Source organism: Pseudonaja textilis, chromosome 1, assembly GCF_049901715.1.
Source record: "Pseudonaja textilis isolate UNSWEBS1 chromosome 1, rPseTex1.2, whole genome shotgun sequence".
Lineage (NCBI taxonomy): Eukaryota > Metazoa > Chordata > Lepidosauria > Squamata > Elapidae > Pseudonaja > Pseudonaja textilis.
The window spans coordinates 236940165-236966958 of record NC_141990.1 but is presented as its reverse complement, the minus strand read 5'-3'; the positions used below and the strand labels follow the sequence as shown (position 1 = coordinate 236966958).

At 42.0% G+C, this 26794-nt stretch overlaps 1 protein-coding gene across 2 annotated transcripts in view; it reads right to left on the bottom strand.

Moving 5' to 3' along the window:
- Positions 1–26794, bottom strand: part of IGSF22 (immunoglobulin superfamily member 22) — a 51931-nt gene that overhangs the window by 4174 nt on the left and 20963 nt on the right. For both annotated transcript variants that reach the window (XM_026706531.2, XM_087920258.1), the window contains exons 11-20: positions 25039–25323; positions 23500–23624; positions 22834–22975; positions 19601–19897; positions 13101–13403; positions 10404–10577; positions 6588–6716; positions 4934–5230; positions 3778–3866; positions 941–1133 (exon numbers count right to left, since the gene is read on the bottom strand). In XM_026706531.2, the coding sequence (XP_026562316.2) occupies positions 941–1133; positions 3778–3866; positions 4934–5230; positions 6588–6716; positions 10404–10577; positions 13101–13403; positions 19601–19897; positions 22834–22975; positions 23500–23624; positions 25039–25323 (2034 nt within the window). The remainder of the gene's footprint in view (positions 1–940; positions 1134–3777; positions 3867–4933; positions 5231–6587; positions 6717–10403; positions 10578–13100; positions 13404–19600; positions 19898–22833; positions 22976–23499; positions 23625–25038; positions 25324–26794) is intronic.

The following is a 26794-nucleotide window of genomic DNA, read 5'->3' as shown; positions in this document are numbered from 1 at the left end:
GTTCATGAACAGAAATATAGATCTCAGCATTAGCTACTCAGAATCATAAAAATCGAGGAGTGTAAAGTGCTTACTAGATCTGAAAGAGACCAATTAAAACAAATTAAAAACCAAAATAATATGTCTTGGATTGATCATTAATATCTAGCCATTCTTTCAATCAATCAGAATAGAGCTGGAAGGGACCTTGGAGATCTTCTAGTCCAACCCCCTGTACAAACAGGAGAACCTATGCAATTTGAGACAAGTGGCTGTCCAGTCTCTTCTTAAAAACCTCCAGTGATGAATCATCCACAAACTCTGAAGGCAAGTTGCTCCACCGGTTAATTGTTCTCACTGTTAGGAAATTTCTCCTTAATTCCAGGTTGTTTCTCTTTGAATATGTGTAGATTTTTTAAGCTTCCATAGTCTCATCCAAAAATGAAACATTCCCTGCTCTCATCCTACATTGTGGCTCTTGAAAGAGAAATAAATCAAGAGTGGGTGTTTTTGCTTAGAAGGACTTTTGATCTTGGATCTAATAAATTCCTGGGCTGAGATGTTATCAGAGGCAGCCTGGACTTAATATTTAGTGCACATTGATCTGCAATATTATTATTATTATTTTTGCCTTGAGTAGAATAGAATAGAATAAAACAGAATATAGAACAGAATACTGTAGTTCTTTATTGCCAAGTGTAATTGGACACACAAGGAATTTGTCTTTAGTGCATAAATTCTCAGTGTACACAGTTTCAGTGTACACAATTATAGACAATTTTATACAGGCTCCTTTTGGGGTGGGGGTCTGGGGATCTGGGAGGAGAATATCTGAGTCAGAACTTCTACTTCCCTACCTCCTCAGCATGGACAGTTGCATCCTTACCTCCCGCTTTGGCTAAACCAATAGATGGGGCAAGATACACCCTCCCACTTATCCCTCCTTCTGATGATCCTTTACCTGTCACTCTGACATGGATGTCGTAGTGTGTCTCTCCATAATCATTACTCAGCACGATCCGATAGAGTCCAGAATCGATGCGTTTGGTGCTATGGATGAGGAACTGGGAGTGATGCTTGCCTTTTGTAATGCTTTCCCTCCCCTTTGTGGGAACCCCGTCTTTTTGCCACACAACATTGGGAGGAGGAGAGCCCTGTTGGAGACAAAGCAGGTTGAAAGAAAGCAGGAGAGAAATCCTTCTCCTGCTAGGGTCCCCTCACCCCCAGTCTTTTAACCAACCCTTTTCTCTATTTAGAATTCTGCTCCCTTATAAGGAGGGAGATGGAGGAAAAGCAGGAGGATAAGATGAGCAGGAAATGCTCTGGATCTTGCTATTTCCACATTGTGGGTTGTTTTTTTTTAATAAAAATGCATCATACAGGATACTGAAACTTTTACATATCGAAATATTCCCTCAGGAGGCGATATCTTAGTGTAAGGGAGCTGAACAATCAGGGCAGATGGAGGAGAAGCCATCAAATTAACGGGTTACTGCTACTTCCTCTTCCTCCTCCTCCTCCTCCTCTGACTGATTTTATCTCTTTTTCCTGTTTCCCCCCCACCCCCCCATCATCCAACATACTGTCATGAAAAAAAAAAATTATTTTTTCCCAGAGGTTACTATCGCTTGCTTGGAAATAATCTTAACAAGAACTTAAAAGCCACCACTGCCTCAGTCCTGTTTTGAAGAAACACGCTCAGCTGAGGCTTAGCATCCCTAATCACCAAGTAGGCTCTTTGAGGCTGTGGTGGCAAAAGGACCACCTGGAGCAATCGTTACACCCAGTCAACTACTCTGTGAAACAAGCAGCAGAGTAACAAGGACTCCTGAATCATAAAAACCATTCAGGCTATAATTGGAGAATAGTAGGGAATCCCTATGGTGGAAAGCTTGGCCTGACCCAACAATGAAGTCTCCTGGTGTAGATTTGAGCAGCAATTACAAGGTTCATAAAACCCTAATTAGTCCAATATCCCAACTGGCATTAGCCTCTCTTACAGATTAGGAGTAGGAAAAGCAGCAGCTTGAATATGCATAGCTTCCCACTAAAATAGTTATACACATACAAGCTGCCACCTCTTCTTAACAAGATTCTTTTTCTGGCCTGAATAGGTTTCATATGTGACCTGTCAACCTCAGAAATTATACTTAACATCCACACATATCTGAGATTTTTTACTTTTCAGTAGCAACTACAGTGGCGTGCTGTTTAAAACAAGAATGAAAACATTCACTGTCAAATTAAAACCAATCCGGGGTGGAATTTTACTGGTTCAGCCCGGTTCTGTAGAACTGGTAGCTCTGAAGAGCAGCTGATGCCGAACCGATTTGCTGCGATGATTTCTGGTCGTCTGTTTGGCCCACCTGCCCGCCTGGGCTCTAGGTTGTGCTTTATCCCCTGCTTTTTCCTCCTCAGCTGCTTTGCATGGCACAGCGGAGTGCCGCTCGAAAGCAGAAGAAGTTGAATGGTTTGCCGGAGCAGGTAATTTGTAAATAGTGCGCGCATGCGCACGAAGCATGCGTTCACCGAACCGGTTGTTATGACGATAGGATCCCACCCCTGAACCAATCCCAGTAACAGTAACAATAACTACTCAAAACTACAAAACAAAAACATAAGAAACAATATAAAGGAGGAAAAAAAACAATGAGAAGAAGGTGCCATCTTACAAAAACTTACAAAAAGATTTCTAAAGTAACCCAGTTTTTAACATTTTCTGAATAGCCAGCAAGGAAATGGCCAGCTTGATTGCTTTTGAGAAGCTCCCGCTTTCTAGCCTAGTGCCTTAATTACTAGATCAAACTGGTTTCTATATCTCTATAGTATACATAGATATATCTTAAGATGATATATCTTAAGATATATCTATGTATATTATAGAGATATCCCGTCCTGATCGCAGCTGGTGCTCATCTCTGATTCTTAGCTGATGGAGCCTATATTGTCCCAGAGGTGCTTTTGCCATCATGTGGCCCTCATGAAAATATGGAACGCTGTTACCTTCCCACCAAAGTGGTACCTATTTATCTACTTGCATTTGCGTGCTTTTGAACTGCTGGATGGGCAGGAGCTGGGGCAAGGATGGGAGCGCTCTATCATGCGATGCTCAGGTCTCAAACACAGGCTGTCAGCTTTCCAGTTGACAAGCTCAGCATCTTTAACCATTGAGCCATTGTACAGCCATAGGATATAGGATAGATACAGATATACAGATGTAGATGCATGTATAGATATAGATATATGGATATAGATAGATGTATCTATATAGGATATATCTATACCCTATAGGATATATCTATATCCTATATCTATATAAGTTATCTACATCTGACAATGGCACTTGAGTGTCTCAGGTCAAATAACTTCAAGTACCTCCTCCCATCATTTTCTACCACAGGTAGTCCTTATTTAGCAACTATAATTGGGATCAGCAACTTGGTCAGTAGGTAAAGTGGTCACTAAGTGAAACTTACTGTGCTTATGATCTTATTTCAGGTTGTTTTTTTTTATAGGCCTACGAAGGTTGTAAATGGCCACAAACCTAATTTTCATCACTACTATAATTGCAAATGGTTTCTAAATGAGGCAATCAATAAAGAAGGACTGCTTCTAACCAGAGATGCCAGAAATTGAATCCTGGCTCTTTTCCATGTAAAATTATTTGCTAGACCAACATTTGCTAGACCAACATTCCAGGCTCAAAACCTCACTAGTCTCGATTTGAACAATTTCCAAAGATAATGGATATGCAAATTTTTTAAATGTAATATTCCAATTGAAAAAAAGACAACTTACAATAAAGGAAGCATGAATGCAGAGGGCAGTCCCAGCACGAACCACCATATGACTCTTTAGTCTGACACTCAGATCAAACTTTGGAGCAGCTATACAACAGAGAGAGGGAGGGAGGAAGGGAGGGAGGGAGAGGGAGAGAGGGGGGAGAGGAGGAGGGAGAATATATAAGATTATTCATTCATTTAGGGCAGTATTGCCAGTATTTGCATAGCAGTTTAGTCTTCCAGGTAAAATTTAGGACTTTCTGTATGCACAGCAAATAGCCTAGTAGTGAGATATTCCTCAAAAAGATGCCTGAATAAACAGTAGGGTCTATTTGTACTATTACTACCTATTATATTCCTTCCGTTCCCATGGCAAAATTGTCAAATTAATTCAGGAAGAACCTTTAGACTCTATATTCAAGGGTTATCACAACTGGTCCTCAATGCAGCACAGGTAGCTAAGGGGCAAACTAAATAAAGTTGCTGCAGGCATACAAGTGTTTTCCCCTAGATTTTCTGTGTGTATTTTTACGTATTCCTGGCCTGACCTGAATTTAATTAGAATTTGCTTGTTTGACAGGATAGAAATATCCTTTCCACGTGGAGAGGCAAAACTATACCGAGCTTAATTTTCTATTTGAGAGACTGGAACAACTTTAGAGAGAGAGAGAGAAGAAATAATGAGCAATCCTTCTTATTGATAAGGAATATTTTCCTTGAAAAATATGAATGTTTCTTTACGATTTGGAACATCATTTATTTGGATGAACCTAACATGAGAAGGAAAAAAATGAACAGAATAACAGGGTTAGAAGGGATCTGGGAGGGCTCAATCTCCTGCTCTAGGAGACCCTATACCATTTCATACAAATGGTTGTCCAATCTCTTAGATTTGTTGACAGAATGTTTTCTGGATTTGTAAATTCCATTCATATGCTATATCATCTTCTAGATCAGGGGTCTCCAACCTTGGCAACTTTAAGGCTTGTGGACTTCACACTCCCAGAATTGTGGACTTCAGTTCTGGGAGTTGAAGTCCACAAGTCTTAAAGTTGCCAAGGTTGGAGATCCCTGATCTAGATCAAATTCCGTATCTCTCACTTTTTGCAAAGGAGTTAACATACCAGCAGTCAAGGCATGATTGTATGAAGGCTGGATTGGGTAAGTTTTACCTGGAGGGGGCATGGCCAGAACCCCTTCTTTCAGCTCAATCGGTTCTCCCACTCCAGCTTCATTGACAGCTCGGATACGGAAGAAATACTTCTGCCTCTCCTGCAGACCTCCCACGGTGTAACTCTTGCCAGAAATTGGGATCTTGGTACACTTGGACCATTCCTTGGTGCCCTCAGGTCGCATCTCCAGTATGTACCCTGAAGGTGGATCACCCTCCTCAGGTTCTTGCCATGCCAACGAAATGCTGGATTGGGAAGAATCAGCCACGTGCAATCCCTTCACCTGCCCAGGAGGCTCTGGATCAATAGCAAACATTCAGTAATTAATACACAGTTGTAACTTATTGGGAAAAAAAGAACATGTTATTTGAATGAACGGACCATTCGAGCTTTCAAATCCAGTAGAGTTGGCAAGGTTTCTTCCTCTCAAATTCATAAGAGTCATCCAGTCCAAGTGTGTGAAGAATTGGTAAATTTACAGTTAAAACTTACTGAGCTATGCTAGTAAATGAGGGTCAGTTTATATAGGCATATTCTTGACTTGATATGTTAAAAGAATATATTATCAGACAGAAATTCAGTATTATCCCACACCAATAAATGTGAATCTAAACACTATTTGAAAAATTACTTTTAAAAAGAGAGTGGAAAAGAACCCAAGAATGGCTTATAAATCAATGATGGCCTACTTCCTCATTTTGAGATGGAAACATAAAATAGATGCCAATTTTGCTATACTAACAGACATTCTTTAGTCAGATTCCATGGGAAAGTTGGCCCGTTTTAGCAGGTGACAGGATCTTTTGTCTCCTGGAAATTTCCAAAATGGAAAAGTTACTCTTAGATGCTAGTATCTGCAGGCTCTCCCTAGCAGGAATTTTGGAAAACTAGCATACATGAACCACACAGTGTCCTTGGAAATCACCATCAGGACTATAGCATTCACCTCTTAATTTAGTTTATAACCAAATATCCTATACCTCTTGCGTCGTGTTTCAATCATCTCTTCTGATGGCCCACCAAGTATTGCTGAACTACAATAACCCTCAGCCCCAGCCTGCAGCCTGCAGTAATGAATGACAGCTATTTTAATGATTGCTGAACAACTCAGTCATCTATTGTGCCTTAAATCAGGATAATAGCTATCATTAGGGGACAGAACGATCTTAGCACCATTAGTCTGAACTTGGTAGATACTTCAGAAGTCAGGTAAAATGCTTTAGGAAATATTTATTTCAGGAGCCTGGAATATTTTGCCATCACTTGGTTTGTATTGTTAGTTTATTGTTATTACGAAATCACAGACTCACAATACATAGATGTTGCAGTAACTATAATAAAGATTGATTGATAGGTGTTGCTGTATAATTGGGCCAACACCACCCTTAGGCCAACTCAATATTATTTGAAAGAAGATCACCTAGTCACATGCTGAAATTTAAATGATTGTGACATTACAAAATGGAAATGAAGCAATCAGCAGCAAGTAACAATAAGCTGCCACAATCAAGTTCCCTGATTATCCCATTATATTTTGCTTGTATAATGAACCTCATAAACTGAATTGCACCCTCCCACACACCCCTCACACAAACACACCCTACATATATGGTACATATTGGACACTAGAAATAAATGAAAAGTAGAACCATACTGATGGGATCTTTTGCTACAACTGAGCTGGAAGCACTGCTGGGAACTCCAGGCCCTGCTCGGTTCACTGCTATGACGTGGAACTCATATTCCGCACCTTCCAGTAAACCATCCACTGTGCACTTAGTATCTGGCAATAAAAACAACATTTTTGAAATAATTTAGCTTTCAAAATAAATAAACAAGAGATTCTGAATTTTTTTTAAAAATCAAATAAACATCACACTTAAAAAACTGGCCATAACAAAGTAGTATCTATATGTAAATATAGATGGATGATAAATGACGGTGATAGGTAGAGATAACTAGTTAGATAGAGATAGATGAAAGATAGAAAGAGATGATGGAAAGATAGATAGATGAGATAGATAGATAGATAGATAGATAGATAGATAGATAGATAGATAGACAGACAGACAGACAGACAGACAGACACATAGGTATTGATAGATAGAAAGATATACAGATAGATGATAGAGAGATATAAGATGATAGATAGATAGAAAGATAGAAAGAAATGATAGGATAGAGAGATATAGATAGATATTGATAGATGATAGACATGATAGAGATTGATTGATTGATCGATCAATAGATGATAGACATGATAGTGTTAGATAGATGATAGATAGATAGATATAGATAGATAGATAGATATCGATAGAAAGATATGATACAGATAGATGATAGAGAGATATAGATAGATGATAGATAGATAGAAAAATAGAAAGAAATGATAGATAGGATAGAGAGATATAGATAGATATTGATAGATGATAGACATGATAGAGATTGATTGATTGATCGATCAATAGATGATGGACATGATAGTGTTAGATAGATGATAGATAGATAGATATAGATAGATAGATAGATAGATAGATAGATAGATAGATAGATATTGATAGATAGAAAGATATGATACAGATAGATGATAGAGAGATATAGATAGATGATAGATAGATAGAAAGATAGAAAGAAAGAAATGATAGATAGGATAGAGAGATATAGATAGATATTGATAGATGATAGACATTATAGAGATTGATTGATTGATCGATCAATAGATGATAGACAGGATAGTGTTAGATAGATAGATGATAGATAGATAGATAGATAGCTAAATAGATAGATAGATAGAGTTAGATGATAGAAAGATATAGATTATGTACCATCAGCTTTTAATAACCCCCCAGATAGATCTCTTGCCAATTGGAAGACTCCAAGTTCTGCTGTAAGTAAATCTATTCAATTTGCTGCTGGTCATCTTCTCCTTTTCATTTTCCCCAGAATTATAGACTTCCAAAGAGAAGTTAGGTGTTTACCATATTTTGGACATATTATTTGTGTCCTCAACTGAGAATTATTTTATGATGCATTTTTTCTTATTTTCCTGGCCATTATCACAAACTTCTAAAGAGACAATAGTTTCTCTACTGAGCTTCTGCAAAGCCCCCAGATTTTACCTTCACATATCATCATAGGGAAAACAATTTCTTGCACTTTTCTGATCTTTGTAAATAGAGATATTTTCTGGCACTCACCTGTTCAGGCATCTGAATATCTTTTCCATGGCTTTCATTGCTACTCTACCAACTACAGGTAGTCCTCAATTTACCACCACAATTGACCCCAAAATTTATGCTACTAAATGAGAAATGTGTTAATTTTGTCCCATTTTACGACTTTTCCTGCCACATTAGTTAAGTGAATCACTGCAATGGTTAAATTAGTAACCCGGTTGTTAAGTGAATCTGGCTTCCCCATTGACACTGCTTATCAGAAAGTCGCAAAAGGTGATCATGTGAACCCAGGACACTGCAAGCCAGTTAAGAAGCCTCTGAATGTAAATCATGTGACCATGATTTCTGTTGCAGATGCTGCAACAATCGTAAGTGTGAAAAATGGTCATAAGTCACTTTTTTCAGTTGTAACTTCGAATGGTCACTAAGCAAACTATTGTAAGTCGAGAACTACCTGGACTAGTCTGTATATTTACAATATATTTCCTGACTGCTAGTTCTTTTACTGTTTGATAGTTGATTGTATAAAGCAGGGCTGTCAAACTCCTGGCCGGCAGGCCAGATGCGTCACACGCTGGCCACGTCCACGCCCGGTTTAGCAAAGGGGGAGGGAAGTTCTGATAGGTTACGTGACACAGCCATGATAACATGAGTTTACACCCCTGCTATAAAGCATATCTATTCCCCACTTTAATATTCTATTACTAAATCTAATAACCTAAACTAATTTTAAAGTTGTTTGCTACTGTCATTAGTTTGGACTTCTTTATACTTAATCTTCATCACTGTTTCATACTGAGATGTTTGATTTTCATTGCTAGTAGATTGTTTGCCTTTTTAGCTATCAGAGTAGTGTCATTGGCACACAGTGGATTATTTATGCTTATTCCCCCATTTTTAAATCCATGCTCCTCTTCTTTCTTCCAACCCAGCTTTCCTCAATATATTGTATATTCAGCATATAGGTGGAACAAGCAATGCGAGAGCGTGCAGCTTCGTCTCACTCCTTGGGTGACCTAGAACCAGTTTGCTTTGCCATGTTCTATTTAGATTGTGTCTAAAATTGGCTATCTATGTGGTTTTCTTAATAAAATACAGGGATAGCCTTCGTTTGCCTTCTCCCATGCAAGATGTAATGGTCCCTTTGCCATGGTCATTCAAGGGATCACCCACTTCCAGCATTGTCCTACATTGCTACTTCCCAGTATAGGTGCCTGCTTGCTTAGCCGAACAGCTAAAATGACCTCTTTAGGAGACCCTGCTGGAAGTATCTAGTCCTGATGTACAATCTCATGCTTTTCACTCATCCCCTTCAGAAATAATCCTCCCTTCGCTGTAGCAGGGTTGAGGGGATATACCTGGGAGTTGACATGGTTTCGAGGGTCTGGCAATATCTGTTTGTATATCTGTCTGTCTGTCTGTGTCTGTCTATCTATCTATCTATCATCTATTTATATCATATCTATCATCTACCTACCTATCATCTATCTACCTATCATCTATCTATCTATCTATCTATCTATCTATCTATCTATCTATCTATCTATCTATCTATCTATCTATCCATCCATCTATCTATCTACCTATCTATCTAATCTATTTATCTATCTATCTATCCTCCCCTCTCTCTCATCTATCTTCTACCTAGAATCCCTAAATGGTATCACATTGTGACGTTTTGCTGCCACCTGCTGAGCATAAACACACATAAAATAGAATATTTGTAGCTTCAGAGTTGAAATGAGTGGTGCTCTCTGAGCTTTCTTGTTTTCTTACAGACATTTCATTTTCTAAATAGGTAACATCACCTCGTTTGGGTAATGAAATGTCTACAAGAAAACAAGGAAGCTCAGAGAACACCAAGCACCCCTCATAAACACACATTTAGGAGCCTCAGTGGCGCAGTGGTTAGAGTGCAGCACTGCAAGCTACTCTAACTGCAATTTGGCAGATCGAATCCCACCAGGCTCAAGGTTGACTCAGCCTTCCATCCTTCCAAGGTGGGTAAAATTAGGACCCAGACTGTTGGGGGCAATAGGCTGACCCTGTGTCCTCAAGTCAGTTTTTGACTCCTGGCAAGTGCCTGGACTGGTCCCTGTAGTTTTCTGAGCAAGATTTCAGAAGTGGCTTGCTCTTGTTATCTCCCTAGAATTGAGAAAAAGGGACTGGCCAAAAGTCACCCGGCTGGCTTTGTGCCAATGGAACTAGAACTTATAGTCTCCCTGTTTCTAGCCTGACGCCTTAACCAACCTAAACCAAACTAGGTCCCATGTTACACAGTGGAAATTGCTGACCTTGAATTGGTTCCTTGGATATAGGCACCCAGAGGTTGCTACCTTTCTTCCTTCTTTCCACAATGTAACCTGTAACTGGAGACCCGCCATCATTAGCTGGAGGATTCCAAGTAATGGTAATAGCCTCTTTCGAAACATCAGTAACTTGAGGTTGAGATGCTTGTCCTGGAGGATCTGAAAAAAAAAAGTTTAAGCGTGATGAAGCAGAACACAAACAGAAGGAGATTCTTCCATTCCTAATTGCTTTTCTATATCTTTTTACATAGATGACTGATATAGAAGCAACATTCAAATGGTAAAGATAAAGGTTCCCCTTCGCACATACATGTTAGTCATTTCCGACTCTAGGGAGCGGTGCTCATCTCCATTACAAAGCTGAAGAGTCAGTGCTGTCCGTAGACGTCTCCGTGGTCATGTGGCCGGCATAACTAAATGCCGAAAGTGCACAGAACGCTGTTACCTTCCCACCAGAGTGGTCCCTATTTTTCTACTTGCATTTTTACATGCTTTTGAACTGTTAGGTTGGCAGAAGCTGGGAGAAGTAACGGGAGTTCACTCTTTTATGCGGTGCTAGAGATTCGAGCCACCGAACTGCTGACCTTTCTGATCGACAAGCTCAGCATCTTAGCCACTGAGCCACCATGTCCCTTCAATGTATATAAATAGAAACTTATATAATTTATATAAACTTAGATAACCCTTTAAATGTATATAAATAGAAATGTATATAAATAGAAATGTATATAAATAGAAACTTGCAAAAATGCCTCCTGAGATAGCCATAATGTCCTAGAGCAGGGATGTCAAACTCGTGGCCTGCAGGCCGGATGTGTCACATGATGGCCCTGCCCCCGCCTGGTTTAGCAAAGGGGGGAAAAGTCCTGATACATCACGTGATGCCGCCATGATGCTGCAAGTTTGGCACCCCTGCCCTAGAGGAACTATAGTACCATAGAATCATAGGATTCCAGATCCAGAAAGGAACGTTAGAACAACTGATCCCGATCTTCTGCTCAAATTAAAGCATCCCAGACAGATGGGTGCAGGGGTGGGATTCAAATTTTTTAATAACCAGTTCTGTGGGCGTGGCTTAGTTGGTGGGCGTGGCTTGGTGGTCATGTTATTGGCTGGGTGTGGCCAGCTCAATATCTCTCATATTGAGGCACGCATCTTGTCGCTTGGCCTCTCATGACTGTGGGGATGCTGCAACAGTCGTAAGTGTGAAAAATGGTCATAAGTCACTTTTTTCAGTGCCATTGTAACTTTGAATGGTTACTCCACACAAGCAAAGTACCAGCAAAGGAGGGGGAAAAAAAACTCAAAAGAAGTTCCTGAGACAGGAAGTCTATTCCTGCCAAGAATGTAAATAAGGGTTAACAGAGAGGCAGTTTCTGTAAGCAACACCAGAATGTTTCCTTCCTGCCTTCCTGACAGGATTAGGACAGTAATTTCTTCTAACAACTGGCTCTCCGAACTGCTTAGAATGTTAACAACCGGTTCTACTGAATAGGTGTGAATTGGTAGAATCCCACCCCTGGGTGGGTGCCTTGTGAAGAAGAGCCCACTATAGAACAACAAACAAGGCCTGATGAAAAGGCCTATATTCTGCATCGTCTACTTTGCTGTCAGCAACATAAGAATTCTGTAGGCTACCAAGGTATGCTTGGCAACAGCAAATGTTATCTTGGGATCTTTAGCTAACAAAAGAAGATGCATCTAGTCTGAACTGAAAATGGGTTAAGAAAAGAGGTTAGTAATTCATTGTGGACACTAGTAAATATTGCAATACAGTGAAATGTAATCATATCATGCTGTGTTCCCACTGATGCAGGGACCAGCTTTTCAGCATAGGAGAGTTAGAGATTCTTTCTCAAGAAATGTGGTGATTAGACTATTAAAGACAAGTGTATCACTAAATTCCTTTTTGAGTGTCCTCACCTGGCCCTAATCACAAATAAATGACCCTAATTAAAGTAAAATTTTGAGGAAATTTAAATGCCATTCTTCACTTCCTAGGAATGCTTCGGCTCAGCAATTCCATCAAAAACATCAATTCTCAAATACAGTTCATCTGCCTGGAATCCACACTGTATAACAGACATTAATACAGTTGAATGAGTCCAGAGGTATTTCACGAGAAGAGTAATACACTCCTCAGCTCGCAATAGATTACCTTATGCCACCAGGCTTGAAATTTTGGACCTAGACAACTTAGAACTACGCTGCCTACAGTCTAACCTAAGCTTAGTACACAAAATTGTCTGCTACAACGTCCTACCTGTCAATGACTACTTCAGCTTCAACCACAATAACACACGGGCAAACAATAGATACAAACTCAGGGTAAACCACACAAAACTCGATTGCAGGAAATATGACTTCAGCAACAGAGTGGTCAACGCCTGGAATGCCCCACCAGACTCAGTTGTTACATCCTCAACCCCTCACAGCTTCAACCTTAAACTGTCTACCGTGGACTTCACTCCATTCCTAAGAGATCTGTGAGGGGGCATGCATAAGCGCACCGGCGTGCCTACTGTCCCTGTCCTACTGTTCCCATTTATTCATACCCATTTATTATACATATACTTATATATGTTTATATGTTATCTTCATACTTACACTTGTTTTCTCATACATGCTTGACAAACTAAACTAAATAAAAAAAATAAAAAAAAAATGTATTGAGATGCTTACCAATTGGATTCCCAGCAAAAACTTCCTCTGTTTCTAGTGGTTCACTTGCACCTTCCGAATTCACAGCCAGGATTCGGAACTGGTAGGCTTTCCCTTCTTCCACTTTATCCGTGGCAAATGTGGTGTGCTTGCTTTCAATTTCCCCAATTTTGATCCAGGATTTTTTCCCAACTATTCGTCGTTCGATAATGAAGTGGGTCACTTGTTTGCCCCCGTTGTCTTTTGGGGCCTTCCATTTCATTTTGATACACTTCCCTGATGTCTCCAAGAATTCCACTTTCCCTTGGGGTGGTTTCGGTTTGTCTGAAGCACAAGGATATCAGCGGTCATGAAGTGAAATGATCATTGGAATACAGAGGTGGTATTTCAGCAGGTTCTGACCAGTTCTGGAGAACTGGTAGCGGAGATTTTGGGTAGTTTGGAAATACCACCTCTGACTGGCTCCGCCCCCATCTATTCTCTGCCTCCCAAGCCCCAGCTGATAGGCTGGATCTTCTTTTGTTGCCCTGCACAGGAGAACGGAGCTGAAGATTAGTGGGGTGGGAAGGGAATGGGATTTTGCAATAACCTTTCCCCTGCCATGCCCACCAAACCATGACACGCCCACCACAGAACCAGTAATAATTCTTTTTTTGAATCCTGGAATAGCTCAGCCTGGTGTTTGGGGACTCCCCTTGATGATGAGGCTTGCCCAATCTGCCTTAACTTCAACATATAGAAGCTCCTCATTTGATCACAGGTTGGTCTTAAACTTTTGATTGCACATCAGTGAGTTCCTAGACCAGAAGTGTCAAACTCAAGTTGTCATAGCGACATCACATGATGTATCAGGACTTTTTTTCCCCCCCTTCGCTAAACCAGGCTTGGGCATGGCCAGTGCGTGACACATCTTGTCCACGGGGCGGGAATTTGACAGCCCTGCTCTAGACCATCAGAACATCAAAGAGCTTAACAGTGTAACACTGAGCACTTGATCTCCCCCAGAATCTGCTGCTAATACTTGCTCTGAATTTCATATGCTAACATTCTCCTTCTGAAATTCATTTTACAGCATTAAGAAGTCATTGTGTTTTGGGTTTGGTCCTCTTCTATTTCTCAACATTCTGTTTTCCTCAAACAATTGCATTCAAATGTGTTATAGTCAGCAACTATAATTCTCAGCCACAGTCACTATTACTTCCAAAAAGAATAGCATAGAATCACCTATTTCTTTCCTATAGAGACCACCTGGTTATCGTGGCAGAGGTGACTGCTGGCAAGATGGCAGAAGCAGTGCCTTCATCCAAGTCCTGCCCCTTTTACATTTGCAATATGTTTTGGAATTGGGTATCTGTAGTCTAGAGTAGCAGTCGGCAAGCAGTGGGCTGTGGCCCACTGTTGGGCCGTGGAAAAATTTTGGTGGGCTGCAGAAGAAATGGTTTCTGAAAGCAATTAATCTGGGCAGCGCCATTCTCGTGCCTCCCAGCTCTTCGAGGGACCCCAGAGTCAGGTCCTTGAGATGCACACACCAACCAGCTCCCACACATGGCGGGTGGCGGCAACAACAGTCCCCTCCCCCGGTGCCCATTGTTAGCTCTCCCCATTAGTTCTCTAGTTTTGAATTGTTCCCACCTCTCTCTCTTTCTTCCCCTCTACCCCTCGTGCTCATGTGCAGACAGGCAAGGAAAGGGAGACAGAGCCGTGTGCGGCTCTCAACTCCTCTCAGCTCCTCCCCGCTGTCTCTCCCAACATCGAAGCCTCCGAGATGCACTGAAAGCCGCCACAGTGGTAGCACTCAAGTTGCCCTAGCATGCTCAATTAGTTCAGAATCACCCTACCCAGAGAAGGAGGTGCTGGAGGAGGAGGAGGAGGCAGTGGTGGAGAAGTAGGCAACTAAGCAACTCAGGGCACTACCGCTCAGATGCTTTGCCTGCATCTCCAAGGCTTCAATGGAGGAGCCGAGAGCTGCACACAGCTCCATTTCCCTTTCCTTGCCTGTCTACACATGGGCACGGGGGCGCGGGGGAGAACGAGTTTGGTGATTTTGAAGAACTCGTAGAACACAGTAGATTGGCGTTTTGTAGGTCTCGATGAAAGAGTGAGCTTTGTTTCGTTTCCTTTCTTCCCCTGGTAATGCGAGAGATGCTGTCTCTCTTTCTCTCTCCCCCCTCCTGCCCGCTCCCAAATGATCACTGGCTGTGGCTGGGTTTGGCAGCAAAGTGCTAAAGTGCCCCCAGGGATACCTTTCTTTGCCTGTCTGGGAGCCCCCTCCCAGCTTTTCCTCGGCTGCAGATCTGAGCTCTCTCAAACCTCCACATACATATACATATATATAATTTATATTTAACATTTTTTAAAAAAATATTAAATATATTAGCTTTTTAAAAAAAAACATATTAGTGGTCCTTGGGATTTAAAAGTATGAGTTTGGTGGACCCTGAGGTCCAAAAGTTTGGCGACCCCTGGTCTACAGGAGGGATGTCAAACTCGTTCCCATTGTGGGTGATATCAGAATTTTGTTTGCTCTTGGGGGACCAGGGTGGGCATTATGTGGATGGGCTGGGGCCAGGGCAGGAGCCGGGACAACAGGGGCTGGTCCCTTACTGTCTCTGGCATAGCCCCAAGGGACAACACTGGGCCTATTGCAGGCAGGATCTGGCCCATGGGCCGTGTTTTTGACATGTCTGGTCTAGAGCAAAGAAGGACCAGGGGTGACATGATAGCGGTGACAGCAGTGTTCCAATATTTGAGGGGCTGCCACAAAGAAAAGCGAGTCAACCTAATTTCCAAAGCACCTGAAGGCAAGACAAGAAACAATGGATGGAAACTAATCAAAGGGAGAAGCAACCTGGAACTAAGGAGAAATTTCCTAACAGTGAGGACCATTAACCAGTGGCTTGCCTTCAGAAGTTGTAGGTGCTCCATCACTGGAAGCTTTTAAGAAGGGACTGGACAGCCACTTGTCTGAAATGATATAGGGTCTCCTGCTTGAACAGGGGCTTGGACCACAAGATCTCTCTTCCAACTCTGTTATTCTGCTATATGTGCCTAGGACATGAAGGCTTGTACAAAAGAAAGGGGGCTTCAATTGTGGCATGCATATATGTGTGGTGGGATTCAAATTTTCTTACTACCGGTTCTTTGGGCGTGGCTTGGTGGGCATGGCAAGGGAAGGATACCGTAAAATCTCCAGGCAGAGGTGGTATTTGCTGGTTCTCGGAACTACTGAAAATTTCCGCTACCGGTTCTCCAGAACTGGTCAGAACCTGCAGAATACCACCTCTGGTGTGTATGTATGTATGTATGTATGTATGTATTTATGTATGTATATATGGTGTTCAGCTTTGTTCAGGTATTTTCCCACGTCATTATAGTTGTGCTTTTTAAGTTGTAGCAACATTTCAGCAGAATCTCATCTGCCATCATCAGGCTTCTGTATTGAGTTCGTCTGTGAGTCAGACTTTCACAGCCGTTTCTGTTTTAAATTTGGTGCTGGCCTACACTGTGCCAGAATGGTTTTTTCTTCATCCTGATTGGTTGGGAGTCTGACTCACAGACGAATCTGGTGATGAACACAATACAGAAACCTGATGATGGCAGATGAGATTCTGCCGAAACGTTGGTACAACTTTAAAAGCACAACTATAATGACATGGGAAAATACCCGAACAAAGCCTTGTTATACCAACATCAACCTGTTATACCAACATCAACTCCATCAACCAATCAAGAGGCAGCAGCGCAGCCAACCAGCCCAGCACACCAGCCCGCCCCCCCCACCAGTATTTATAGAGAGATGGCAGCTCCGATCACACACTGCTTGCACTGGCATGAAGCTGAAAGCACCAGCCTGAGGATGGTGAGTGGGACCTCGCCGAAATGTCACCAAAATACTCTTAACCTTACACGGGAAAAGACCCGAACACACCTAGACCTACATACCTGTACCCGTGAAAATCTACGAATATATATATATATATTATATATATATACATATATATATACATATACATATACATATACATATACATATACATATATATATATATATATATGTTATGTCTCCTCTTGGAGATTCAAACGAACAAACACAAAGCAGCCGTTTCACAATCAAATCAAACTGTAGAAAATAACAAGATAAAGGCTGGCAAAAACTGTTAGGACTTCCCTTCAAAATTCAAACAAACAGAGATCTCTTTGCAGTAACGTCCTCATTCAAAATAGACATTTTGTTTCTGGCAAAAGGCACCAGCTCAGCTGTGTCCTTTTATACCCATTAAGGCAACGTGCTAATTAACTGGCTTGCCCTTCAGATTAACGTTTCCTGGTTCTGACGTCAATCCACGATTTAACAGTCATCAGATTCAAAGTTTCTTAACAGGGCCGATCCTGCCAATCACAACACTATCCCCCACCGCATGGCCCTTCCCGAGTCTGATGATTAACTTGATGATGTTTCGTTGACAACCCCACTCTGTCTCCCACAGCCAATGGAGGCGTCGCTCGTTCCAATTGTCTCAGGTGGTCTACACATTGGAGACTTGGAAAAGAAATACCGTTCTGCGACCAAGCCACCAACGGATTGTGCAACTGCAACCAGGACATTCCGAGCACCAAAGGAAGATGAAGGTTCGAGGTGATGTAAAAACTTATCGCCTCCTCATGATCCCCAATGATCATACGCACTGGCTGGGTGGCGAAACGAATGGGCCCAGACTTGAGCTCACGCCCATCCATGGTTTCCACCTTAATGGGTGGATGTACAGCAACCAATGGGATCCCATAATGCGTAGCAAAAGCTCGGTCCATAAAGCTGGTTGTAGCCCCTGAGTCCACCAACGCAACAGCAGGAATTCCCTCCTTCTGTGACTGTAGAAAAATTCGAGTGTCCAAAAGTAAATGCCGAGGAGGGCCAGGATTTACTTCAGCAATTTGAGGTGGGGATGTGAAATGTGTCCGACCTAGGGTTTCCTTGAGATCAGGTCTACCCTGTTTTCCTGACGAGACAAGAGTGGTTTCAGGTACGGATCTGCGGGTCCCTCTCCATTTGCAGGAATTAACAAAATGTCCCAGACCCCCGCAATAAAGGCACAAGCCTTCCTGGAACCTTCTCGATCGTTCTCGTGCCGTTAAGTGAGGGCGGAGTGCGCCTAACTCCATCGGTTCCTCAATATTAACCATGGGTTGGAAAACTCTCGGTGGCGTGGGATGCACGAGAAACGAAGATGATTCCATACCGAGCCGTTTGCGTCCACGTTGCTGTAAAAGCGAGCTTCAATTCGTAAGCACTGAACTATCAATGCATCCAAAGTTAAAGCCCTCTCTGCATGGACCAGCTCATCTTTGATGGCATCAGACAAACCTTCCTGGAATGCAGCCATATGAGCCGGTTCATTCCAATTGGAGTCCAAACACAGCAAACGAAATTCTGCAACGTAATCTTGGAGGAACGTTTCCCTGATTTATATCCCACAAACGTTTGTCCACAGTTTGTATCTTAATTGGGTTCTCAAACATCACTTTCATTTGCTGAAGAAAACCCTGGAAATCATTCAACAACGGGTTATCTTGAACTAACAAAGGAGTAGCCCAATTAGCAGCCTGCCCAGATAAGAGGCTAAGAATGAATCCTGTCTTGGCCCGATCATTTGGAAAGTTTTCAGGCCTCAAGGACATAAATAATTGACACTGCCCCAGAAATGCAGGAAACATGTCCGTTTGCCCAGAAAATTTCTCCGGCATGGATACTGGGCTTTTCCTCACAGGAGGGGCAGGGGGAACAGAAGCAGGGCTTGGTAAGCTGGAAACATAATTCAGCAATTGTGTTACCTGATTCTGAAGCGTCACATTGCTTTGCAGGAGCTGATTTATTTGCTGTTGCTGCTGCTCTACCAAACGCTGCAATTGATTTAAATCCATCTTGCTTGAAAGATGGTTTGTTTAGGCCAGAAACAATAATGTTATGTCTCCTCTTGGAGATTCAAATGAACAAACACAAAGCAGCCGTTTCACAATCAAAACAAACTGTAGAAAATAACAAGATAACGGCTGGCAAAAACTGTTAGGACTTCCCTTCAAAATTCAAACAAACAGAGATCTCTTTGCAGTAACGTCCTCATTCAAAATAGACATTTTGTTTCTGGCAAAAGGCACCAGCTCAGCTGTGTCCTTTTATACCCATTAAGGCAACGTGCTAATTAACTGGCTTGCCCTTCAGATTAACGTTTCCTGGTTCTGACGTCAATCCACGGTTTAACAGTCATCAGATTCAAAGTTTCTTAACAGGGCCGATCCTGCCAATCACAACATATATATATATACACATACAATATATATATACATACAATATATATATATATACATACACACGCACGCACGCACGCACACACACGTATATACATGTGTGTGAGTGTGTGTGAGTGAGTGTGTGCATAGATGATAGATAGATAGATAAATAGATAGATAGATAGATAGTTCACTACTTTATATAGGGCTGCCCAGAATTATCACCCCGAACTTACCAATAACATTTAGGAATAATTGAGCAGTGGCTGATCCACAATCACTTTTCAGCCTCAACATGATGCTTCCAGTGTCCTCTCTCACGCATTTTGTTATGGTGAGCATGGCCTGGTCATGGGACCTCTCCAGAATGACCCTCTCTTCTTCAGTCACCTCAATGCCATCTTTAAACCAGGTGACCTTGGGCAAAGGCTTGGCCTTGAAGGGTACTTTAATTAAAGCCGTCTGTCCCGCCTTCACAGTTATTGGATGGGCAGCCGAAGCTTCCAGAAAAGAAGGGTCAATAAATGGAGGGTCTTAAGAGAAGAAACAATGGGAAAATAGGTTCAGTCTTCACCAGTGACAATGATAGACTTTGCAGTACAGGCAGTCCTTGACTTATGACCACAACTGAGCCCAAAATTTCTGTTGGTAAATGAGATGTTTGTTAAGTGAGTTTGCCCCATTTTATGACCTGTCTTGCTGCAGCTGTTAAGTGGATCACCACAGTTGTTAAGTTGGTAAAATGCTGGTTAAGTGACTCTGGCTTCCTCATTGACTTTGCATGTCAGGAGCTCTCAAAAGCTGATCACATGATCCTGGGGGCATAAATATACAGTATCCTAGTTGCCAGGTGTTCAAATTTTGATCACATGACCATGGGGATGTTGCAACGGTCATAAATTATGAAAAATGGTCATAAGTCACTTTTTCAATGCCGTTTTAATGTTAAACGCTCACTAAACAAATGGTTGTATGTCAAGGACTACCTGTAATAGAATTCCTGAGGTAAAATTAAGATCTTTTGGGGGAAAAAGTTACAATACATACAAAAGTGAGGTCTGAGTGATTTCAACTGCTTTATACTTCACATACAGCGCATCAAATGAGTTGTGGAGATCTTTTCACTTATTAAAAGACCTTTTAATGCAGTGATTCCCAAAGTGGGCGGTACCGCCCCTTGGGGGGTGTTGAGAGGCAAGGGGGCTGGCAGGGGGGTGCTAAGAGGTGGCAGGGGGGTGCTGGTGGTGAGCGGCAGGGCAAAATTCAGTGTGGCTTTGCTCTCCTTTTCAAACATCCCGCCGCCGCCGTGTTCCACCCCATTGAGCCCCTTGCACCAGAGGCACCTGCCCAAGCAAGTCTGAATGGAGCGGTGCACAAAGTCAATGGGGTGAGCTTGAGAGAGGGAAAGAGAGAGGAAAGAAAGAGAGAGAAAGAGAGAAGGAAGAAGAGAAAGAGAAAAGGGAAAGAAAGAAAAAGGGACAAAAAAAGAGGGGGGATGGAAGGAAGGGACAGAAAGAAAAAGAAATAAAGAAGGAGGGAGGGAGGAGATAGATAATGAGATATCTATTCTAGTCCAATCAGCTGCTCCAGCAGGGTTAGAAGGGAGTGTGTGTGCGTGTGTGTGTTCTCCTTGTAATTTACCAGTACATTTTGGTTTTGCCTTCTTCAGAATTGGCACTGTAATACATTGGGGAAAAGTAATTTTTTAGGATGGAGATCTGGTCCAATGGATCCTGTTTAAAGCCTCAACAAAATGTGAGGGCTTCCTGATAGTCTTGGCCATGTTTCGTCCACAAAATCTTTAATTAATAGAAGCCAAAGATGTTTCAATGTGATGGCAAAGATGCCGGCAAAGATGTTTCAATGTGGAAAAGGGCCTCTAAACTAGGCCTCATTTCAATCTGATGCATCAGCGCTCTCTCTCTCTCTCTCTCTCTCTCCCCCTCATCCCTCCATCCTCCCTTTCTTTGTCCCTTTTTCTTTCTTTCCCTTTTCTCTTTCTTTTCTTCCTTCTCTCTTTCTCTCTTTTCTCTCTCTCTCTTTCCCGCTCTCTGGCTCACCCCATTGACAGTGCACCGCTCCCCAAGGACCTTGGGCAGGTCCTTCCAGTGCAGTGGGCTCAATGGGATGGACCTGCGGGGCCACCACCTAGAACGCGGCAGTGCTGGCAGTTTGAAAAGTAGAGCAAAGCCAGAGGTCGGTAAATTTTGCTGCAAAGAATCACAAAAGCTTCTGGGTTGTGCACAAGAAGGGACACACCTGCCAATGCAACTCAGCAACATAAAATAAAGAAATACAACTAAAACAAATCAACAAGAATCGGCAAAGCATCTCTGATTAGATTTTATTCACTACTAGAATCTAATCAGAGATGCTTTGCCGATTCCAGTCCAATGACCTGCTCCAGCAGGGTTAGAAGGGAGTGTGTGTGCATGTGTGTGCATGGCTGTCAAAACTCCCAAAACAGGTCAAGTAGTTCTGGGGAGGCCAGTCATAAATTAGAACACTTGCTAAGCAACCGGCCATTAAGTGAAGACCACTTGTATTGGGTTTGCCAGCCATCAAACCACACTCACCCAGTCACGTGACCAGCAAGCCACACCACCAATCAGGTGACCAGCAAACCACACCCTCAAATTAGGCCATGTCCATAGAAATTTGAATCCCACCTGTGGATGGGTGGCATTGAGGATGAGTTTGTAGCACCAAGGGGGCGGTGGACTGAAAAAGTTTGGGAACCACTGTTTTAATGTGACAAAAGAGCTACATATTTTATCAACTGAGTTTTTACATTACATTAAGCATGACAGCTTTATTTGACTTTGGTGTTCTGTAATTTTAGAAGTTAGTAAGGCTTGCCATTTTACATCTTATACAAACCCAACTGTTCTCATTTATTCAACAATGCTTAAAACATGGGTTAGCCTGCTGTATGACTCATTGTTGAATGATACCATGTTCAAGCAGAAATTGTATGAAGATCAACTAGGCCCAGACTCAGCATCTCAAGCAGAATTGCTCTGCTTGATTGAATTGCTCCCATTTTGAGACTCTAAACTTACATCTTTAACAGTCAAATTATTTTCTGTATTCCATATCATAATAACTGTTCTTAGCAAAAGATTTCATAGTAAAACTTCATACAATGTGGAGTTTCTCTCAATCTGGTTAATGAATAGTGGTGAGCCAAGACTTGTTTATTTGTGGTCTATTAAATAAGCTACAGTTGCTAGTTGGCTTCATACTTCAACTAGGCAAAACCCATGCTACTCAGGACACACAAATTCCATTTTGTATCATTCTACATCAAATAACATTTTGGTAACTACTACATACCAGGTGGATATCTACCATGCTTTTGTAATGGAAGCCCAGGAAGACATGGAGAAAAAAGTGGTTGAAGAAGAGAACTAGCTGAAGTCTAGAGTAAAACCAGAACTACAGTCCCAGAGCAGTGAGAATCCCGTACCTGCGATGCTGACGGTGGCCTCACTTTCTGCTCCTTTTGCTCTGAAAGTATACTTCCCTTCATACTCCTCACCCATCTTGTCAATGATCAATTTGTGCACAGCTCCTTGCTTGACAATCTGGATTCCTCTCATATCTGTGATCTGCAGATTTTTTTTTTTAAAAAAATACACGTCTCAAAATGTTCTAATCAGAAACAAGAAGCCTATGCATGACTATTAAGCTCAGGTCCAGTGGTGAGATTCAAAAAATTTTACTACAGGTTTTGGTGGGCATGGCATGGTTTGGTGGGTGTGGCAGGGGCAGGATACTGCAAAATATCCCATTTCCACCCCACCCCATTAACCTGCTTTCCAGCTCCGTTCTCATGCACAGGGCAACAAAAGAAGACCCAGCCAATCAGCTGGGACTTGGGAGGCAGAGAATAGATGGAGGCGGGGCCAGTTAGAGGTGATATTTGCAGGTTCTCCGAACTACTCAAAATTTCCACTATTGGTTCTCCAGAACTGGTCAGAACCTGCTGAATACCATCTCTGCTCAGGTCTCCCTGGGACCTATTCAAGTATCCTAATTTAGCACGGTGCCAATTTTCCCATGAGAGTCCTTAGCTGAGCCCTGAGATATGACCATTATGATTCTAGGAGGCCCAGGTTTCTTCACCACTTACCTCTTTGCCATCCTTCAGCCACACACCTTCCACTTTCTCATCATTCAGGACAACACAAAGCTCTGCTGGGTCTCCTGTAGCTGCTTGGACATCTGATAAGCCACTCTTGACTGTAGCAAATCTCTCTGAGGATGGAGGAGGAAAGAAACCAGAACAGGGAAGGCCAAAGATGCGTTTATGAATGAGATAAGTATGGGAAAGAATAACTCTCATTAAGCTAGGGCGAATTAACTGAGAGAACACTATCGGTCTTGGTGTAGTATCTCCATACCATTTCTGATTTTGCAGCAGTCTTCCAGGATGTTAGAGTACAGAGCAGCTTCGGTGTGAATGAATTCAGAATGAAGGAGCTTACAGAAGCCAGAGTTGGTTTGCTACTGGCACCAGCTTTTTGTCTACACGGAATCACCATAAGAAAACCAACAGCTTTGCTGTCACTCCCCAAGCCAGACAAAAGGAAGCATGCAACAAATCAAGGACTGGTGCTGCAACCAGAATCCAGAAATTATGATGCAGAAGTCCTTTGGTCAGAACCAGGGAGGAAGGTCAGATTCAAAGCCCATTCAGACATAAAGTTCTCTGGGGAAAAACCTTGTCCCAGTTTTACCTGGTGCATATGAACAGGGAGGGTGGGGATAGGAGAACTACATCTGCCACTTAACCCTTGAAGAAGAAGAACTGCCTCTAGCTGACTAACCAAGAGAGATGTTGTTGACTGGAAAAAAACATCTTTCCTTTTTTATTTCAGACAGCTGAGATGCTACAAACGATCGTTATTGTGGATAGAGTGATGAGTTTATATAACCAGTAGACACTAGTTTTCTGTCTTGGTTTCTCTACCCAAAGCTGCATTGTATCCTTCCATGAGCAAATTGGCTAAATGTTCAGGTTTACTTGGAAAAAGAGAATGCACTGGAAGTACCTTTCACCTTCACCTTTACCACTAAAAGTTGCAATTTTTATTCGAAAAAGAACATGGGATATAGTTGGGTACTTGTGAAACAAGTAGAGCAGGGGTCGCCAACCTTTTGGACCTCAGGGACCACCAAACTCATAATTTTAAATCCCGTGGACCAGAGACCCTGGGAAAATCCCCCAAAAAAGTCTGCAGAAAAATTCCCCAGCCCGTTTTCCTACCAATCGATCATTCTTTATTTGGGATCGCAGGATACCGTCTCCAGCTCCATTCTCAGTGGGAGAGAGAGAGACAGAGAGACTTTTGGCTTCATGCAAGGAAAGCAGCAGAAGCAGCAGAAGTCTTTCTTTCTCTCCTCCAAACTCCTCCAGAAATGAGTCTTTGTGAGACTTGTTGTGCTGACACTGGGTGGGTGCTCTGTGGGTGACATTTTCCTGTGGACCACCAAAATTTTCTCATGGACCACCAGTGGTCCCCGGCTCACTGGTTGGTGACCACTGAACTAGAATCATCTGGAATTTGAGATTGGAAGGCACACAATGCCTTACCAGCCTTCTTCTCCCACCCAAAACTTATCACTCATAAATAAAGGCAATACACATAGCATCATCATGAGCTCTTACCTTCCACAGTTACATTACAAGTGCTGTAGTATTCTGTAGGGTCACTTTCTTGTGTGGCAACTACCATATATTCTCCTGAGTCACTTAGCTCGGTATCATCTATGATCAATTCTGCCGTCTTCCCTTCATGGGTCATGGTAAATTTCTGAGATTTCCCAATCACCCTCCCGTTCTTCATCCATTTCAACACCACATCTTTACTGGTCAGCTCACATTCCAGGCAAGCTTTGCTTTTCTCCTTGACTCGGACATTCTTCAGGTTTCTAACAAACTTAATTGGTGTTCCTTAAGAGAGAGAAGACAGGTGTTGGTTGCATTTGGTTCAATGTTATGCAAATCATCCATGGGAATCAAAGATTGGTAGCCACAGGCAACATGTTGATGTACAGAATAGTAAGGAAATGGAAAGGTGCCCAAGGCAATTTATAAAACTATGAATGTGGAATCTTAAAATAGTCTTATTGTCCATAAATACTTTTGCTTTCTCTATAAAATCAAAGGATACTTGTACTCCTTTTTAACAGATCCCCTTAGGGCACCTCCATATTCGTTCAGAAAACACTGGTGGTTTTGTAGCAAAAGGATATATAGGTATCTATCAGTGTAGTAGCTAATAAGGTTTCCCTAACCGTACTCTACGTATGTGTGTGTCTAGAGTGTATGTGTTGCTGTGAGAAAATACTCCTTAGAACAAGCTTTACTACAAATGTCTATGGAGATTTTCAGTCATCCAGGTCATGGTTGTCCGAAATCTTTCCCTACCATCCAGTCAGAGCTAAAGAAGCTTCTTGAATGAGAAGTGAACCATCTTAAAAAACAAACAAGCAATAAAGTAAAAAATCACCTTTGGGACAAGCCTTAGAACATTTCTGGCACTAGAATGCTGAGCATATATTTGTTTAGCACTGCCCCTGGAGTCTCTTTGAAAACTCTGGTGGATAGCAATAAAGAATTCTGGAATCTCTTGGAAAACAGCACGTAGAAATTTTCTTTGTGAAAAATAAAACCTGTCACCTTTGTATGGCATATTGCTTGGATCCAGATGAATTGGCAATATGGAATTAGGACTGTGCTTCAGATGGAGTTGAACCCTGAATGGAACTGATTTGAAAGAGATTATCATCCATCCAAGGCAGAATGGATGCTTCTAATCTTTCCTGTGATGAATAAATACTTCAGCTCAGTTCTGATGCTTCTGAACTACAAATGGTTATGCTGCATCAAGCACACCAAAAAGGGAAAGAAATGTTGCGAAGTTGCCAAAAACTACAGAACGGAAGAGATTTACTAATTGTCAGGCTTGTTCTCAGTCCAGAGGCAACTTTGTGAGAAAATTGCAATAGGGCACTCAAAATAGAGTGACATTTGCAATGGTACCACTAAGACGTGCTCCAGTTGCAGTGTCTTGGACAGCGACAAGACTTCTTACAGCACTGAGGTAGCAGATAATGGAAGGGTAAGGCAGTCTACATTGCGAATGGGATTTGAGGCAATATTGAGAATGCTGACGGAACAAAAAAAAAAAACTAATTTTTTTTTTAAATAACTAAGATATGTCTGTGACACAGAGCTCAAGCAGTGTCCAGTTTGTGAGATGCTGTGTTGATCAGGGAAGTGCTAAGATGTCATAGTTCCCTCTTTCTTGTAAATTAGAGCAACATATCCCTTCTCTAGATCAATGATCGCCAACCTTTTGGCGGATCGGTGGAGGTAACGATGGTGGCATTGTTGGTAGAGGGGATGGTTACGCACATGC